The sequence below is a fragment of the Dendropsophus ebraccatus genome, chromosome 8, assembly GCF_027789765.1.
Source record: "Dendropsophus ebraccatus isolate aDenEbr1 chromosome 8, aDenEbr1.pat, whole genome shotgun sequence".
In the NCBI taxonomy this organism is placed as follows: domain Eukaryota; kingdom Metazoa; phylum Chordata; class Amphibia; order Anura; family Hylidae; genus Dendropsophus; species Dendropsophus ebraccatus.
In genome coordinates this window covers 23,509,925-23,528,996 of record NC_091461.1, presented here as the reverse complement: position 1 = coordinate 23,528,996, position 19,072 = coordinate 23,509,925, and the positions used below count along the sequence as shown (strand labels likewise).

Sequence of the window (19,072 nt, the reverse complement as noted above, 5' to 3'; positions counted from 1 at the left end):
TTACGGTTATGATGGTGCCCCCATTGGCCCGTGTAATAGTACTCTAAGAGCTGTCTACCTACTGGGGCAGCCATGGGAGTTCATTATTACCATTCCTATGATTAAAGAGTTTGTATAAAAGTGGGAAAAGTACTAGAAATCTATGACTGTGGAAGACTATGGAAACAACCACCAATGTTCTGTTTAGAACCAATACATGGTCTATGGAAAGCTCTGCAACGTGGTTACTAGAAAAGCTCTGCAACGTGGTTTTACAAAAATATACGTAGTGTGAGCATAGCCTAAAGCTGCATCCAACTTCTGCAGCCACTTCAATCAAATGCCGCACGCTTGGGCTCAGACTGACCTGAGCAGCTCGAGTTGTGTTCATCTCTAGTGGTGATGTTAACGTAAGAAAGAAAAATGACAGCTGGCTAAGTACCATTAAGTGGAGCATGTACAATATCTACTTACGAATAAATGGTGCCATATGTATGGGTTTTGACATCTTCTTCCTCAATAGAAAATTGGAACCATTTGTTAGAAGGCCCGATGCGCTGGTAGAGGTTATTGATGTCCCAATACAACTCAATACTGTGGTGATTTACCTTTCCCACCACTGGCGGATCAGGGCGCTGAATAACAACAACTCCTAGAAAGAAAGATTTTTATTTTCTTGAGTTACACAGAATTAAAACGGAGTAATAGAACCTACATGGAATTGTCAGATATAGACAAGAGGAATGGGAATTGTTAATGTTCAGTAATTAGTTTGGATATCCTTACATAATGCCGGGTCTTGCATTTGTCTGAAATAATTAAAAAGTGTATATTGATTTATATAGGTTTAGCTGGAGAGCATAAATTAGCATTCATAAGACTCTGACAGCTAATTACATTAGAGATCATGAAGTTGTACTGGCGCTGTGAATCAACCCAACTGCGCAAGTGGAATACCAAATGCATGGAGACGCAGTGCGAGCGGCCATCCCAGCCTGCCGCACAGATCCTACCGCAATCCTCCTCATGGTCCATACATTCGCATCTACCCACCAGTCCCCAGGAAAACACCTCACCTCCTCCTCCTCTACCTCATATTGAAAGATGTGGAAAGGTTATTTAAACAGTGTAGAGCATGGGTCTCAAACTCGTGGCCCTCCAGCTGTTGCCAAACTACAATTCCCATCATGCCTGGACAGCCAAAGCTAAAGCTTTGGCTGTCCAGGCATGATGGGAATTGTAGTTTGGCAACAGCTGGAGGGCTGCGAGTTTGAGACCTCTGGTGTAGAGGGATCTACCTAGAATAATCTATCTATGAATCTAAAATCCATCTACGTACCTATATTATCTCTCTCTCTCTCATATCTATTGAACTAATGGGATTGAATTTATGGGATAGGCGGAACTTCAAGCGGAATCCGCAGCACAATAGACAAAATTCCTAGTCTATTCCGTAGTGTGCGCACCAGGAATTCTTGGTAAAAGGCAGCATACAGTATATCCTGCCAGGACTCCTGGGAGAGACCGTAACAGTCCTGCTGTCAATCAGTGTGTGGGCGGGGTCAGCAGGACTCTTACGCAGGAGTCCTGGCAGGATTTACACAGCTTTTTTTTTTTTTTTTTACTAAGAAATCGATCTGCAAATCATATAAACCTAAATACCATTAAGCTGAGCTTCTCTCCTTCTATCAAACCCTGCTCTCAGTATACATTACCTGACATGTTCCCTTTAAGAGCTCATGGACATTTCACTTCTCCTAATTTCAATATACTTCGACTTTTCAGACAAGCTGTTCCAGACAGACAGAACTATTTCCAAACGTGGGAAGAAGAAACAAGGCCTCCTTCACACAGCCATAGTGGTTTTACGGTTTGCGAAACCATTGATCCATAGGACACAAGCGGTCTATGGATAACTGTGGACTGTGGACCTGTGAAGGAGGCCTCCAGTCTATGAGCCTAGATGGGCATCGAATAGATGTTCACTCAGTCAACTTCTCAAGGAAAGCTGAGCAGATACTAAGGGTACAGCACCTAAGGAGAATAATCAGCAGGTTGGATGAATCTAACCTGCTCATACCTCCCTATTGCGCAGGAGACGCCGAGGAGGAAGGTATGTCTCTTACCTTCATCCTCAGCACCGTTTCAGCGCAGTTAGTAGTTTGTTCCATTGTCTGATGAGACTGTTAGGAGCACAGGAGCACTGCCCACCCCCATAACGCCGATCTGGCCCACTCCATTGATTATACCTAGAGAGGGGCAGGCTGGCCAGGGGGTGGATCGATAGAAAATTTTTAAACATGTTGAAAGACAAGGATCATCAGACATCGTGCATGTCAGCTGATCGTTGCCTTTTAACAGTAGCTACTAGACCAAGAGATTATCAGCATTAACGGACGATAATTGGCTAAATATGGCCGATAATCACTTGGTGTAATAGGGCCTTAACCTGCTGATAGTTCTCCTTTAAATGAGTGGTTCTGCCCTTTCAATCTAGCAATTGCAAAGGGTCTCATAATCCTGACTCCCACCAAACTTCTGACATGTCTCTATGTTTTAAAGGAGGGATGGAGAACTTTCGGCCCTCCAGCTTCAGCTTTGGCTGTCCAGGCATGATGGGGATTGTAGTTCTGCAACAGCTGTAGAGACCCAAAGATTCCCTATGCTTTAAAGCTTGGGTAGACTGTGAGCAGGCAGCCATCAGTTACAAACGCTGGAAGCTTTGGTGTGAATAATAAAACATGCAGATAAGCTGCGGTGATGGCTTCTTAAGCTCCAATCAATATTCATTTATGGTGTAAATGTTACTAAGAAACATTATTAAGAAATATTGAGAAACAAATCAACGTGAGCAAAGGCGGCATTACAGAAAGTACTGATCGCCCCAGGGCTGCATTCGGAAGAGGGTTATGTCTGATCAGAATCCCTTTAAGTAGAAAAAAATGTTGCAACGCCTTATCTGCTCCGAAACAAGGGGATCAAGCATGTTGACATTCAATATAGACAACCCTTCTCCTCCCCAACAACTGCCTTCAGGGAAGAGCTGGGACGCCACCATACACTTCAGAAGGTTGGCTGATGGTGCCAACAGTAGTAGACACAGCCAGCATTGACTTTATGTATATGGGAAAATCAATGGCAAATTTGTGTAAATCATTCATTCATTTTACCAAAAACGACTTTATGTCATACCCCAGAAAAAGAAGTTCGAAAGTATTGGCCACTATGTGTCTCACTTCCTTGCAAACTTCTGTATAGAAAAGATAGGCAGGCAGATTGGACTGTATACATGAATTGTGAACCTGTTTGTTTCTTCCAGAGGATCCAAGTTGATCTTGAAAGGTAAAAAAAAAAAAAAAAAAAAAAAAAAAAAAAGGCTTTCATTTATTGTAAAATGGTTGGCAGCTCTCTCTTGTGTTAATACTTGTACTCCCACTAGGCACACACTGCTGCCTCCTGAATGTAATCCTCTCTTGCCGCTTCCTTAAGGGGGTACTCCAGTGAAAGAAAAACTGTTTTTTAATCAAATGGTGCCAGAAAGTTATTCTGATTTGTATTTTACTTCTATTAAATAATCGCTAGTCTTCAAGTACTTATCAGCTGCTGTATGTCCTGCAGTAAGTGATTTATTTATTTCCAGTCTGAGACAGTGCTCTCTGATGCCACCTCTGTCCGTGTCAGGAACTGTCCAGAGCAGGAGGGGTTTTCTATAGGATTTTTAAGGTTTTCTATAAGCTACTGCTCTGGACAGTTCCTGAGGTGGCAGCAGGGAGCACTGTGTCAGACTAGAAAGACACCACTTCCTGCAGGACATACAGCAGCTGATAAATACTGGAAGTTTTTTTAATAGAAGTAATTTACAAATCTGTATAACTTTGTGACACCAGTTGATTTAAAGGGAACCTGTCACGCTGGAGACCCACCCTACCCCGTAATAAACATGTGCATACTTACCCTCTAAGTCCTGGGGATGCTCTGGATGCAGGTTACATTGCAGAGAAATCACAGCGTCTCTTCTTCTTAACCCTTAGGCTAATGAGCAGAGATGAGTCAGAAGTCCATAGATATCACTGATCAGTGATTTCCTATGGACGTCAGACTCATCTCTGGGTTTTGATGCAGTCTCCAATGTATCCCTTTAAATCTTTAAATCATTATCAAAATTAGCAGCAGATGACTGCTTAAAGCAATAGTTACGGCCCATGGAGGGACTGTAAGGAGCTTACTAACAGCAGTAAGAGACCTAACATGCAGTGGTGCATTGTCACACAATATACAGGGGCAGGGAACCGAACCTTTGAAAGGAGTCTCTGCTTCTGTACTGTATGTACTTTCTGTGGTGCACTATGGGAAAAGATTTGCTTGTCACGCATTGTGTTCGCAGTGACTACATCTGTCTATGCGGTCACTGGAAGGTTGTACAGTGGAGGGATCACAGTATCATGCTGTTACCATCTCTGTGGCTCTCTTGTGTAGCGGCAGTGCCGGATAGGTGGAGGATTTATCGGGCGTGCGACGCTTCTTGGCTACTTTTTGCTTTTTTTCATTCATTTTTAAAAAACTTACATTAAAAAAAATAAATCAAAATCCATTGTTTTTTTTAACGTATATAAAAATGTGGTTGACCAGGTTTTTGTTTATGCTAAAAAAAAAGCTGCATTTTGATCCGTTTTTCTATCCAATTTTTTTTTTATTATGGAAGTCAATGAAAAAAACAGATCAAAATGGATGCACACAAATGAAAAAAAAAAGGAAAACAAAAAACACAGAGTGAACAAAGCCTTAGTCAACTTTTCTCATAGGTACAGATACTGCCGCTATTTTTACCAGTAAGTTTTATTCCATTATTTAGCCTTGGCCTCAGGGCTGGCGTCAGCACAGGGCATACCTGGGCAAGCGTCGGGGCACCCAGGGGAGCAGAGGGCCAGAAGTTCAGCCCGCTCACTGTACTGCAGGGTGAGGGGGCTGAACATCAGAAAACAGAGAAGAAACAGGACCTGTCAGCATCCTGCACAGATAGAGGAGGGGGGGGGGGGTGAAGGACCTGATCACATGACCCGCAGGTCCTCAGTACTACAGCGTGGAGATCAGCTGTGCAGAGAGGAAGAGGGAGAAGACTGAGCTGTAAGTGTTCTGTGTGTGTGTGTGTGTGTGTGTGTGTGAGGGTCAGTAGTGTAGTTGTCAGTAAGTGTATGGTGACCCACTGGGATGTTGTGTTGGAGGATTGGCCGGTCACTTGCTAGGTGGTGAGGTGTGACGCCACTCCAGTGGTGGTTGGCCGAGATACAGCCGGACCTTAAGATGTTACTTTGTGATGCCAGTGCCGGTGGGGCACACAGGTGTGATGGCACGCCTGCTTTTATTTTAGAAGGCCGGTTGCACCTTTTTCCCCTTTGGTCGGTGTCCTGCTGGGTTGCTACGGGGTCCCTTGGGTTAGTGTAGTCACGGATGGCCAGAGCGGTATAGTGACCCTCCCGGACTATTGGAACTGCCACCCACAGAAAAGGGAAATGTCCCAAGGGTGTGGGTGCGAGGTGAAGAATCACAAAGTCTCCTTATTTTAAATAAGTCGGTTTCTACTGAAGAAGTACGTGTGGGCAGCAGGTTATACAGTTGTGCCTTGACAGAAGTTTCTCTGGAGAAAGTACTTGATAATACACTTGATAATACTTTTGGACAAACACTGGACAATACAGCGACTAGATCTGCGATAGGAATGTAGTGAGGAATACAGCCGTGCTGACTGAGTAGCGTGTTGAGAGATGCAAAGGATCCGAGTAGCAGAGAGGAGGATGTCGCGAGAGTCTCAATCCAAGTAGTACCGTGCTCTGCCGCGATGTTGGAGGATGAGGTAGAAGAATATTTAGAAGAAGAAGAAGAGAATACTTGTGCCCGTGTATTGACCTTTGGGTCTTCACACCACCTAATGCCCAGCAGTGTCGGGTGATCCGTCCTATGAGGGTGACACAAGGCCCAGACCTTGTTACCTGGGACGAGCGAAATGCTGAGGGTTCCCTGCTGACAACTGCGCTGCGAGATAGAGTTCCTAGGCTCTTAGCAACTTTGTTCTATCCACATCAGTTACTAGCTTACTGCTGTCTGTGGATACTGTACTGCTCTGTGACTCTCCTAGTCCACGGCGTGGGTTAAGGTTGTCTCTGACTTGTCCTCTCCTGTAAGGGCTTTAACACTGCATAGTGTTGTGTAGAGTAAACTGAGAAGAAACTGTTAGCTGTGTCTTGTCTTGCTTCCTACCCATTCGGGGACCTGACAAAGACTGAACTTCTGAGAGAAGGGGGACCTGGCAGAGGGCCAGGGCCTGAGAGGGACCACTGTAGAGAGCTTTCTAGCTTGCATCCTTCCTCGACAACCTCCAGCTAAAAAGACTCATGCACATCCTCTACCCATGTGACTTCCTTCCTCCAAGGCATCTAAAGTGCGCTGTGAGTGGGTGAAGAGTGCAGTAGAAGAAGTAAAGAGAAAGTGGATAGGACAGAGGAAGAAAGATTCCCATAGGTTTACAGATCGGTGTGACACACAAATAAACAATAATCCTTTGCATACTTCAGCCTACAGCATCTGAGTACATATATCTATAACAGCTACATCTAGTGGCGAAAATGTATCACTACCTTCATCACCACTTACTAACAATAAGTACAGGCTTTTACAAAGGATGTAACTAATAGCAACACCCATGGTGGGACACCACAAGTGTGTGTGTGTGTGTGTGTGTCAGTGTGAGTATGCATATGTTAGTGGTGTCTCAAGTGATGGTGCATAGTGGATGAATGAGGGGTCTGCTGAGGCTCTGTGCCCACAGGCCTGAAAAAACCCGGAGCCGGCCCTGCTTGGCCTTTAGACGAAACACCCCAAACATTTTCAAGCCGAATGGGAATGAGGTAGGAGATGGTAATATAAAGTAGCGTAATAAAATATCAATTACCTTTCTTTATTGTGTGTTTATTCCATAGTAAATAACATTTTGCTGAGACAAGTTCCCATTTCCATGCTAATTACAGGAGCTGATGAAGAGAGCTCTAATATACCTTTATATATGTGGATAATAGGCAAACACCAACATGGCTGGCAGAGTAACAACAACCATCTACGTTAATAGAAGGCAGCGCTATCTTGTGAGAACTAAGTAACAATATGATATGCTAATGTTACATTTCTCGGTAATAATAGGATACTCGGGGGTATTGAAATATTCATATCTGTATATATTTCTTCACAGGCACACAAAAAAAAAGACAAAGTTATGAAAAAGACAAGAGTCAACACAGCGGTGTGGGAACAGAACCAATTACAATGGTCAGATGGGGATTGAATGGATTTCCCTCTCTAAGCTATGTTCATTAAATTGTACCTGTCGCCTACACACAGTGAGGGGGCGCAACAGAAGAGGATGACCAGCGGCCGCAATTTCCATTCTGTGTTATACGAGTTTGTTGTGCTCAGTTGCTCCACGGTCTACGTTTTTTTCTATGTCTGCCTTACTACAGACTGTGGGCTTCAGCTTAGATTTATTATCTGTGGGGTTAAAGGGGAACTCCGATGATTTTTTTAAAAATTTCAAATTAACTTGTGTGAGAAAGTTATATAGATTTATAATTTACTTCTATTTAAAAATCTCAAGTCTTGTCGTACTTATCAGCTGCTGTATGTCCTGCAGGAAGTGGTGTATTCTTTTTAGTCTGACACAGCGCTCTCTGCTGCCACCTCTGGAACTTTCCAGAACAGCATCAAATGCCCATAGAAAACCTCTCCTGCTCTGGAAGTTCCTGTCAGGCAGAGAGCACTGTGCCAGACTGAAAATAATACACCACTTACTGCAGGACATACAGCAGCTGATAAGTACTGAAATACTTGAGATTTTTCTGAGTTCAACTCTTACCGCCTGAGTAATGTCATCAACTCTGACTAGCCCCTGCAACCTGAATAAAAATCTCCCTGTAATATATACAGTACTACTGGCACAGAGATTGAGAAGCCTACCAGAGCTTTGGCACTGGACGGGGGTTGGACACGTGGATAAATGTTATTTTACGCCATTTGGGTCGCTTTTAAAAAAGAAAAAAAAAATGAAAGGATTGATAACCCCTTTAAGGTGAGCATCACCTAGAAGTGGATGGGGGACCGGGAACCGGAGTTTTGCAAAAAAACAAAAACCTACAAAAGTCCAAGCCCGGACTTCTCCTTTAAGTTGATATCTAACTATCGGGAAGATTGGAGGGTATCTCCTGGGAAAAGTAAAGTAAGGGTCCTATTACACGGAACGATAACCGGCCGGATCAGGCGAATACTGCTCCGTGTGATAGACACAACGATCAGCCGATGACAACGGTTTGCAAACAGTATACATCCATGCTCCAGGGCTTCTCCTACGGTCTGCTTCTTCCTGGGTTCCACGCGCTGCAGCTTCAGAGCGGTCTGTCTGAGCTGACAGGCCGCTCAGCCAATCACTGGCCGAGACTGCCGAGGCCAGTGATTGGCTGAGTGGCCTGTCAGCTGAGACAGGCTGCTCTGAAGCTGCAGCGTGTGGGACCCACGAAGAAGCAGATCGCCCAGGAGCATGGATAGGTAATGTCCCTTTCTGGGACTTGTAGGTGTATTAATGTATTGTACACAGTTTAAGCAAGGGCTGCAAGGACATCAGTAACAATGTCCGTGCAGCCCTTGTTAAACGATTATCGGGCAGGTGTAATAGGCAAAGTAAACAAGCGCCAATCTGGCAGATCAGCGCTCATTTACAGCTATGATCGGGCCCCCATCGGCCCATGTAATACTACCCTTAGGACCCTATTCTACTGGACGATAATCGTTCGGTTGAAATACAGTTAACGATTAACGACCGAACGAGAAATCGTTGATCGCTTTATAAGACGTGGACCTATTTTTATCGTTGCTCCTTCGCAAAACGTTCTCAAATCGTTGGCATTGAATAAGACATCGTTCAGTCGTTCGCAATAGATACAAACGCAATAGCGAATAAATAGCAAAGAAAAACTATCGCAATTACGATCATAAGTAACAATTATCGTTCCATGGAAATGAGTGAACGTTTTCAGGTCTTTCGCAATAGCGGTCATTTGAGATCGTATGCAAACGATAATCGTCCGGTGGATTAGGGCCCTTAGTCAATGAAGACATTTGACTGTACAAGGAACTGCAGGGACTTCCTATACATACAAAGTCATATAAAAGTGACATGTACATAGAGAATTTTGTGCAACTTGTCTCTTCTCCTTATGTGAAAAAGTAGAATGATGCCAGCTGGTCACAGAACTGGGCTTCAACACCCCCAGGACTTACAGCAGAGCTGAACAACATGAAAAGTTGCTACGACTAGATATGACCGCTCCATCTGTCTTCAGATAACCATGTGACAAAGTTCCGGTCAGGAACCCTTCTCCTTTTGTACCGCCGGTAGATATATGTGGAAGATATTTATCTTGTAATTTTTCATATACAAAGCCCTACAGAATAAAGGACGTTACTACGATTACCTCTATTGTGCTTTCAATGGATGCAATTTCATATTAATAAAAGAAAGTCTTTTTTTTTTTTTTTTTTTTAACAGGTAGAAAGCGAACACTGTATAAAGTTATCAGGAACGGAGTACAAGCCAGATGCCTGGTAGGACAACTGTTCCAAAGACGCCATTTATCTCACTATAATAGTAATTGTACAATCTGGAATCCGACATACGGCAAAAAGTACAAAAAAGATTTGGGTTTTTATTTGACCACAGTTTCTCACATGAAAAACCTTTATTAAAGAAGCGGCGAGAGTAATCTGCCCAAATGTTTGGGGATATAATAAATACATTATCATACACAATGAACTGCGACTTGCCAAGGGCGGCCAGACACTGGCTGGTGTTATTAGAAGGAACAGAACGTGAGATGGGATAAAAGCCGCAATACATAAAGAAATAATAGGCCAGCCTTTGTGTCACATGCAAAATGGAAGAAGCCTGTGAGCAAGACTACGGTATTAGGACGGAAACGCCGCAGCTTTTTTTTATTTAAACTTACTTTTTTTTTCTCCTGTTCTCTGACCCAGAAAATATATCAGATTGATGCGACTCCCAATATAAATAGATCTCATTTCTCGGCGGCCGTAAAAACAGCTATTTTACATTGCATGTATAATGTATATAGATGGTATTAATGTGCATCGAGAGGACATTGCAAATAAGCCGCCTTGCTCTGCTGCTCCTAATAAGAATGAAGCGAGGGGGCTATAGCGTGTATCACTTGTAGGGGCAAATCCAGACATGGTTTTAAGCCTACTAGTGTAGGGTTTTATGGGGTTCTCTTAAAGGGGTACTCCAGTAAAAAAAAAACTATTATGGTGTTAAAGTTATATAGATATGTAATTAACTTCTATTTAAAAATCTCATGTTTTCCAGTACTTATCAGCTTCTGTATGTCCTGCAGGAAGGGGTGTATTCTTTCTCGTCTCACACAGAGCTCTCTGCTGTCAGGAACTGTCCAGAGCAGTACGAAATCCTCATAGAAAACCTCTCCTGCTCTGGACAGTTCCTGACATGGACAGAGGTGGCAGCAGAGAGCACTGTGTTAGACTGGAAAAAAAAATACACCACTTCCTGCAGGACATACAGCAGCTGATAAGTACTGGAAGACATGAGAATAGAAGGAAATTACAAATCTATATAACTTTCTGACACTAGTTTAAATTGATAGATTTGTTTTGCCAGAGTTACCCCTTAAATATTTAAAGGGTTCTAAGGGTATGTTCACACCGAGAAAATTTGGCGGAATTCCGTGGCGGAGCTCTCCACCATATAATCCTACCTGCCTCAGCGTCAAACGGCGTCTCTATGGGAGGGTTCGTGTGCCTCCACTCTCCGCTCAGTGTTAACATACCCTAACAGCTATGCTATAAATTCTATTTTTAAGCCAGAGTTACCCCTTAAATATTTAAAGGGTTGTAAAGCATCCCATTTTTTTGTTTCTCCTGGCTCATTCTCCTGATTGGTCACAGTCTGAACATTCAGACCCCGACCAACGATAAAAGCTTTTCCTCTGTAAGGGTATGTTTTGTGCAAATTCGGCGGAATTCCATGGCGGAGCTCTCCGCCTCACAATCCCACCTTCCTCAGTGTCAAACGGCATCTCTATGGGAGGGCTCGCGTGCCTCCACTCTCCTCTGCTCTCTGCTCGGTAGTTAACATACCCTAACAGCTATGCTATAAATTCTATTTTTAAGCCAGTCTAGAATAAAAGAAAAATAACAACCCTTTGAATATTAAGAAAACCGAATTTAAAAAAAAACCAAACTCTGACATATCCAAGGTTTTTTCATATCAGTGCCCGTTTGAACTCACTTGCCCTGATCTGAGAAGCGCTGCACTTGAGTACCACTGATCAGCAAAGTTGTCAGGTGTCAGACTCCAACTGATCGAATCCAGAGAGACCTCCATTTTAGCTGTCTTGCTCTGCGCCATAACAGCATGTCCTTCTTGTTGTTGTAATTTCAATGTTGAGGAGTAGAGATAAGCGCAACTGGAGCATGCTTGAGTCTGATCATTCGGCATTTGGATATCGAAGTTGGATGCAGCCCTACAGATTCCTGGAAAACATGGATACAATCATAGGCCATAGGCTGTATCCATGTTTCCCAGGACTCCCTAGGGCCGTATCCAACTTCTTCACCCACCGGTATCTAAATGCTGAATGATCGGACTCGAGCACGCTCTAGTTGCGCTCATCTCCAATCCTATATTTATCCATGTGTAAGGCCTCCACGGCCTCCATTATACATATGGTGGATCCATTTTTGAACTGATTCCAAATAATCCTAATGGATCCCTATAAGAGGATTTGTCAGGCTCCCATTTGGATTCTGCGGACCACACTATCCTTGCGGTCAAACCCCGAGCGTAACCTTCACATAGAGGAAAATCAGCCATGTAGGAAAATATGTACTTATTTTTCAGATTGTTTTCCACTTTCCGCTATTGCAGTCGCTTCTATCCATTAAATTGATCTCAGGCCAGAATGAATCCTCTGATTCTCCTTAGTACAGTAATACCACACATGTGTACATTGCACTGTAAGCTCATCATTTAGCTTGCCGGCCTTTCTCCTAGAGCGTCTGTTTTTGCTTATCTGTCTTTTCTATATGGTATTTGTGCATTTATGTATTCATCCTCTTTACATCACATTATGCAGCTCAGTCCAGTCTGAGAATTTATAGATAACATTGAGAATGAGGACTGAAGAAGGACAAAGACGTTGTCTCCTTAGTGTCCTTCACAAGCTCGTGTGCCGTGCCGGGAAGCCTTGCTTCTGTGTTTTTGGGCATATCATGGCGTCTTTTGAGTAGGAGTTTGCTATAATAGTGATAGTGCTGCTTCGCTATTGATATACTGATACAGGTCCTGTTCATCATGAGTTAGGGTACTATTTCACGAAATGATTATCGGCCGTACTTGGCCGACTACCAGCTGCTGCGGCCGATAATTGCTTCATGTAATAGCTCATGCAGGAAGGCAACAATTTTCTGACATTCACAATGTTGGCTGATCGTTGCCTTTCTGCATGAAACAAAATTCTTATTATATTATTATTATAGCATTATGTTATGTAAGGCCGCCACTTCTTACTGCCCAGATCCAGAATGACGAGTCATGTGTCCTTCACCTCTAATCACTGGGAAGGAATCTGCCAGTACAGACAATACAATAGACTGGGAGGACTGGAGGAAGAGGCTCAGACCAGTGGCATACTACTAGCGCAGCCACCAGCAGCACCTGGGCTATACCGGTATAATCTTTTGTTTGTTGCAGAACGGCTTAAAGGGGAACTCCAGGTAGAGATAAAAAAAAAAGAACCTTCTGCAGAAGAAAATTGCATTACTTACCTATCTATCCCAGTTTTGAAATTTGCTTTTTGTTCTGTATTGTGTTTCTGTACTTCCTGGTTGAGCAGTTCCCAGAATGCAGTACTGGTTCCAGAATGCATTGCTTTTCCTCAGCTGTCCATTACAGTCCTCCACCCTGTCCATTCCTCGCCCAAATCTGTTGCAGAACATCTAGGCTGTGTTCACACATTGCAGTTTCATTGTGTTACTGAATTATTTGCAGTACTTTATCATTCCATTGTGTTACTGCATCATTTTTGTGAATACGCTGCAGTACTGCAATGAAACTCCAACATGTATGAACACAGCCCTAATTTCACTGCAGAGTTTTGCACAACAAGTGAAGTTACAGCAGCTGCTTCTGGCCGGTCAGAGCCAGTGTATCACTCAGGGGATTGGGGGATCCAGCCACGCCTCCTGTGATATCACGCCCTGCCCCCTCTCTGCATCATCAGCCTGATCTCAGCAAACACACACAATGTGAAACAGAGGCATGGAAGATTTGTCTCCTAAGGTGGGAGAGCAGACGGAGCAGGAGACAACGTGGATTGGCACAGAGACCATTTATCTTCACTTCCTGGATGTCAATCAGCTACCAGTGTGGCAGAACCGGACAGCTACGGTAATACATTATATAGACACATCTATATAACTATTCATGTACTTTTATATAGAAGTTTTCCTTATGTGGAGTTTCCCTTTAATACAAGTCTGCGCCAATGAAAATATTGGTTCAGGACTGAATTGTTTGAGGTCTGAGCGGTTTGAGTGTTGAGATACCACTGTACCTGCTTAACTGGTATAACGAAAATCCTGACATCACCCAACTCTATGATCTAAAGCATGGATGGGGAACCTTTGGCCCTCCAGCTGTTGCAAAACTACAATTCCCATCATGCCTGGACAGCCGAAGCTACGCTTCGGCTGTCCAGGCATGATGGGAATTGTAGTTTTGCAACAGCTAAAGGGCCAAAGGTTCCCCATCCCTGATCTAAAGTATAGCTAAAACCCTTCCTAGAAGACTAAGGACTGCTAACGTATAAGAGCGTGGGCACCTACTCCATATTAATGGGCCGGAGACATCTCCATATTATATGTAAACTCTCTGCTACGTAGCATAGAGGATTCGTATTCTGCTGCAATCTCTGCATCTGCATAGGTGTTATTGTAGCACTTTACTGCGGATTGTGATGGATTTTTAAAGTTCAAAGTCTACCCCAAGGCCTTTCGTTAAAAAAAAACGAAAAAAAGCGAGAACACAACAGATGAAAGAAGTCTGGGGAATCGATATGCACAATCTGCGGAATAATCTTGGTAATATCAGATATTCTAGGAGGGTGACATTTTAGGATGCAAGCTGCTGCGAGTTCTCTCCGCAAAGGAGAAGCTTAGATTGAGACGTCTTTTATATGAGGGAACAGTCAGTACGAATTCCCCGTAACAGACAATAGTGATGAGCCAGAAACATTGCGGCTCTGAGGCATGAGATGGGAACGAACAGTCTGCAGCCTCCAGGTCTACTACTTCCAATTAAACTTCTTCTTCAGCAAGTAAGGAGTACATTAATGCTGAAACGTATGATCTGTCATCGCAATGGCATATGGCTTAGTGGTAGTTTAAAGTGAATGTACCATCAGTACATTCGCTTTGAGGTTTGCACATAGATAGAACGGTAGTGGCAAAGGGAAGCCGATACCGCATTCTTTTTTTAAAACACGCATCGGTTACCTCGTACGGCGCGTTTCTATTCCTAGGCATTGGCCGGGGTGAAGCACTGGAGGCGGCCCAAGAGGGAAGAAACCCCGCCCATCTATGATGCAACTCGGAGAGGGGCAGGGTTTCATCTCACTGGTGGCGGGCCAGCCTGGCTCTAGGACCACAGCACCGGCTTCACCACATCGGTGCCGTTCTATCTATGTGCATAACTTATCTGTGTCACTCAGCTTTCAGCTCTGGTAAAATATAAGAGGAGCTGTGATTGGTTGCTGTGGGCAGTTTACACCAGGTGTATATTTACACCCTTTCAAAAATCTCCCCCATAATCTATTGCAGAACTGCAGCGTGTGAACGCGTCCCAAAAACTCGTTACGCGAAATGGGTGAATCTATAGACTAATTCCTTGTTATACTTACTAATAGATAAAGGGCAACGATCATAGAAATATTGAAGGATTTGGCTTCTGCCGGCGATAAGTATAGAAGAGCAGTTGTCTAGTGAAAGGCAATTAAGGAATAACATGAGCGCTGGTGGCAGAGTTCATAACATGAAGCTCGTACCGCGAATTGAAAGCAGTCTGTGATCTTTTTTTTTCTCTTCCTTTCTTTTTATGTCCAGATTAAGCTGTTTTTTTAACTCATCAAACAAAAAAAAAGGTTGTAAGGTGTCATCAATGTCAGAGATTTCTTAGCTGGGAGGGAAGCGAGCACTTCAGTACAGTAACATTGGGTATTAAAGGGCACCCACCACCTAGATCTTCTCATGGTCGTATACTGTATGTGGAGTCAATGGGCTCAGGTGTGGCAGCTGTGACGTCATCAAAACTGTATATATCGCCATTCAAATTCAAATAGAGATGGCTACAATACAAAGCGAGCAACCAAGAGCGCAGCTCTGCAGGGAAAACAGTAACGCACTAAACCAGCACTGTGGTCCCGTCCAGGGCGGACACAGACTGCAAAGGGCCCCTGTGTGCAAAAAATGTTTTTGGGCCCCTATAACCTGTTCGTTTCTCCACCTTTCTGCCTTAATTAGGCTGGGTTCACACTACGTATATTTCAGTCAGTATTGTGGTCCTCATATTGCAACCAAAACCAGGAGTGGATTAAAAACACAGAAAGGATCTGTTCACACAATGGTGAAATTCAGTGGATGGCCGCCATTTAATGGCAAATATTTGCTGTTATTTTAAAACAACGGCTGTTATATTGAAATAATGGCCGTTATTTACTGTTATATGGCGGCCATCCACTCAATTTCACCATTATGTGAACAGAGCCTTTCTGTGTTTTTAATCCACTCCTGGTTTTGGTTGCAATATGAGGACCACAATACTGACTAAAATATACATAGTGTGAACCCAGCCGGAGGCGCACACTCATGTAGGCCCGGGTATCCGGTCCATGTGTCCTGGTTTCTTGGGAGGGCCCTACAGCGCAGCACAGATAACAGGGCCCACTAAAGCACTGTACTGCAGTCTGTGCAGGCCCCAGTGTGGGACTGAGGTACCTGTGGCCCACCAATAGAACTGATCATGGAGGGGGGCACCCAAATAAAGAACCCGTCAGAAGCGACACGCAGACCAGGTCCCATCCTAGACTAATGTATCTGTGACCACAGCTCCCAGAATAACAATAACTACAACTCTCAGAATTCCTTACACTTATGAAGCTCTCAGAGAATGCTGGGAGTTGTAGTTTCCGAGGGGACAACCCCTCATTTGTACTTCAAATCCCAGCACATTCTGTGTGGAAGTGACCCCAGAACAGCACTAATAGAGGATAGAACAAAGGAGCCCTTAATCACTGCTGGGTACAGGTGGGATACATGTACTGTATGTGGCTGCACAGGTGGAAGACATGTACTGTATGTGGCTGCACAGGTGGGAGACATGTACTGTTTGTGGCTGCACAGATGGGAGACATGTACTGTATGTGGCTGAACAGGTGGGAGACATGTACTGTATGTGGCTAAACAGGTGGGAGACATGTACTGTATGTGGCTGCACAGGTGGGAGACATGTACTTTCATGTGGCTGCACAGGTGGGATACATGTACTGTATGTGGCTGCACGGGTCGAATACATGTACTGTTTGTGGCTGCACAGGTGGGAGACATGGACTGTATGTGGCTGCACAGGTGGAATACATGTACTGTATGTGGCTGCACAGGTGGGAGACATGTACTGTATGTGGCTGCACAGGTGGAATACATGTACTGTATGTGGCTGCACTGGTGGGATACATGTACTGTATGTGGCTGCACAGGTGGAATACATGTACTGTATGTGGCTGCACAGGTGGAATACATGTACTGTATGTGGCTGCACAGGTGGAATACATGTACTGTATGTGGCTGCACAGGTGGAATACATGTACTGTATGTGGCTGCACAGGTGGGAGACATGTACTGTATGTGGCTGCACAGGTGGGAGACATGTACTGTATGTGGCTGCACCGGTGGGAGACATGTACTGTATGTGGCTGCACAGGTGGGAGACATTTACTGTATGTGGCTGCACAGGTGGGAGACATGTACTGTATGTGGCTGCACAGGTGGAATACATGTACTGTATGTGGCTGCACAGGTGGAATACATGTACTGTATGTGGCTGCACATGTGGGAGACATGTACTGTATGTGGCTGCACAGGTGGGAGACATGTACTGTATGTAGCTGCTTAGGGGGGAGACATGTACTGTATGTGGCTGCTTAGGGGGGAGAGGAAAGAGAAAAACAACCATGCTGCAGGCGGAGGGGGCACAGATATTGTCTAAAAAGGCATTAACTTACAATAAAACTTACAGCATTAGACAGACAGACACACTGACAATAACCACTCACTGTCACAGCTGCTGCTGCTCCTCTTCACAGTCTGGTCCCTGGCAGCCACAACCCTTCAGGATCCCTCCAGCCCTGGTCACCACATGCTCTCTCCACTCCTCCTCACACAAGGTATGCCGGACAGTGGAGTACAGAAAGGGAGGGTCTGTCACAGTGGCAGGGGGCCCGCACTTCCTGAGTGCTGAAACCGCCTAAGGGGGCGCGCTACAGATGCGCCATGCTGAGTTGACACTTCAGAGTCTGAGCCTGGCGGGCCCCTCAATTGGCCCGGGCCCCTGTGCAGCTGAACAGGCTGCACAGGTGATATGTCTGCCTCTGGTCCCATCATTCTTCCCCTCGAGGTTGAACCTCTACTAACTATAATGTGACAAAATAACACTGCTAATATAATAACACTGCTATATAGTACTTCACTTCATGCACACACAAAACAGCTTATCCTGAAAAGTCACCTGAATGTGCAGAGGTGCAAGAGGTGCGAGGGTACAGTAGCTGCCCCATGTATTTTAAAGGGGTACTCTGCAAAAAAAATGGTTTAAGACAACTGGTGTCAGAATGTTATAGAGATCTGTAAATTACTTCTATTAAAAAAAATCTTGAGTCTTCCAGTACTTCTCAGCTGCTGTATGTCCTGCAGGAAGTGGTGTATTCTCTCCAGTCTGACACAGTGCTCTCTGCTACCATGTCAGGAACTGCCCAGAGCAGGAGCAAGTCCCCATAGAAAACCTCTCCTGCTCTGGACAGTTCCTGACATGGACAGAGGTGGCAGCAGAGAGCCCTGTGTCAGACTAAAAAGAACATACCACTTCCTGCAGGATATACAGCAGCTGATAAGTACTGGAAGACTGAAGATTTTTTTAAAAATAGAAGTAAATTACAAATCTCTATAACTTTCTGACACCAGTTGATTTCAAACTTTTTACCGGAGTACCCCTTTAACATAAGCTCCATTACGGCTCAGCTTTACCATGGCCATGTGCATGAACCCCTAACTTACTCCCATCTAAGTAAGCACAGCCTGAAGGCAGAAGAGAGAGGAGACTACGGTCACGTAAAAAACCTTGTACCAGGTGGTGATCATCATTAAATGGTGGAAAACATGATTAACATGAAGAACATGCGAGATGTCGGTAATTCAATTGAATTTTAATGGCAAGCGTAGGAGAGACGCGGATGGAGTCGCGGCCATGATGATGATTGGCGATTGAAGTGTGCGGCGTGAAGCGTCTCTGCATTATCACACGAGATGCACAGTTAAGACCAGGCCAGAACCTGACATTATCCTGAGCCGCTCAAAGCAAACAATAGAAAAAGAGCCGCCATTACGGCTATTGTGATAAGGATAGCCGGCGGACAATTCCATGGGCTGTAAATGAAGCAGAAGAGTTACGATGTGGGTTTAGCACAGCAGACAGCTTTACCTTCTTACCCTTGTTGGAATCTTTATTGTGCCGTAATATATTACGGTGCTTAGTAAACAGGGCCGGCCGTTAATATCCGTCTCCGTTCTACATTACATATGCTGCAAACTCATAAATGTTACATGGAAAGCGCCGTGATTCATTGCCCCCACGAGCCTTCATCTCACCGGAAAACTGACTAATACAAGCAAGTTAAAGGGTTATAATACTACAGCA

General features: G+C 44.3%; 1 protein-coding gene across 2 annotated transcripts in view; it reads right to left on the bottom strand.

Annotated features, from left to right (window-relative positions):
- FANK1 (fibronectin type III and ankyrin repeat domains 1) overlaps window positions 1–19,072 on the bottom strand; it is a 69,113-nt gene that overhangs the window by 46,144 nt on the left and 3,897 nt on the right. Inside the window, exons 2-3 of one of the 2 annotated variants that reach the window (XM_069980029.1) lie at window positions 588–631; window positions 454–494 (exon numbers count right to left, since the gene is read on the bottom strand). In XM_069980029.1, the coding sequence (XP_069836130.1) occupies window positions 454–494; window positions 588–631 (85 nt within the window). Of the gene's footprint in view, window positions 1–453; window positions 632–19,072 lie in introns of both variants that reach the window. The other variant, XM_069980028.1, reaches the window with a different exon arrangement.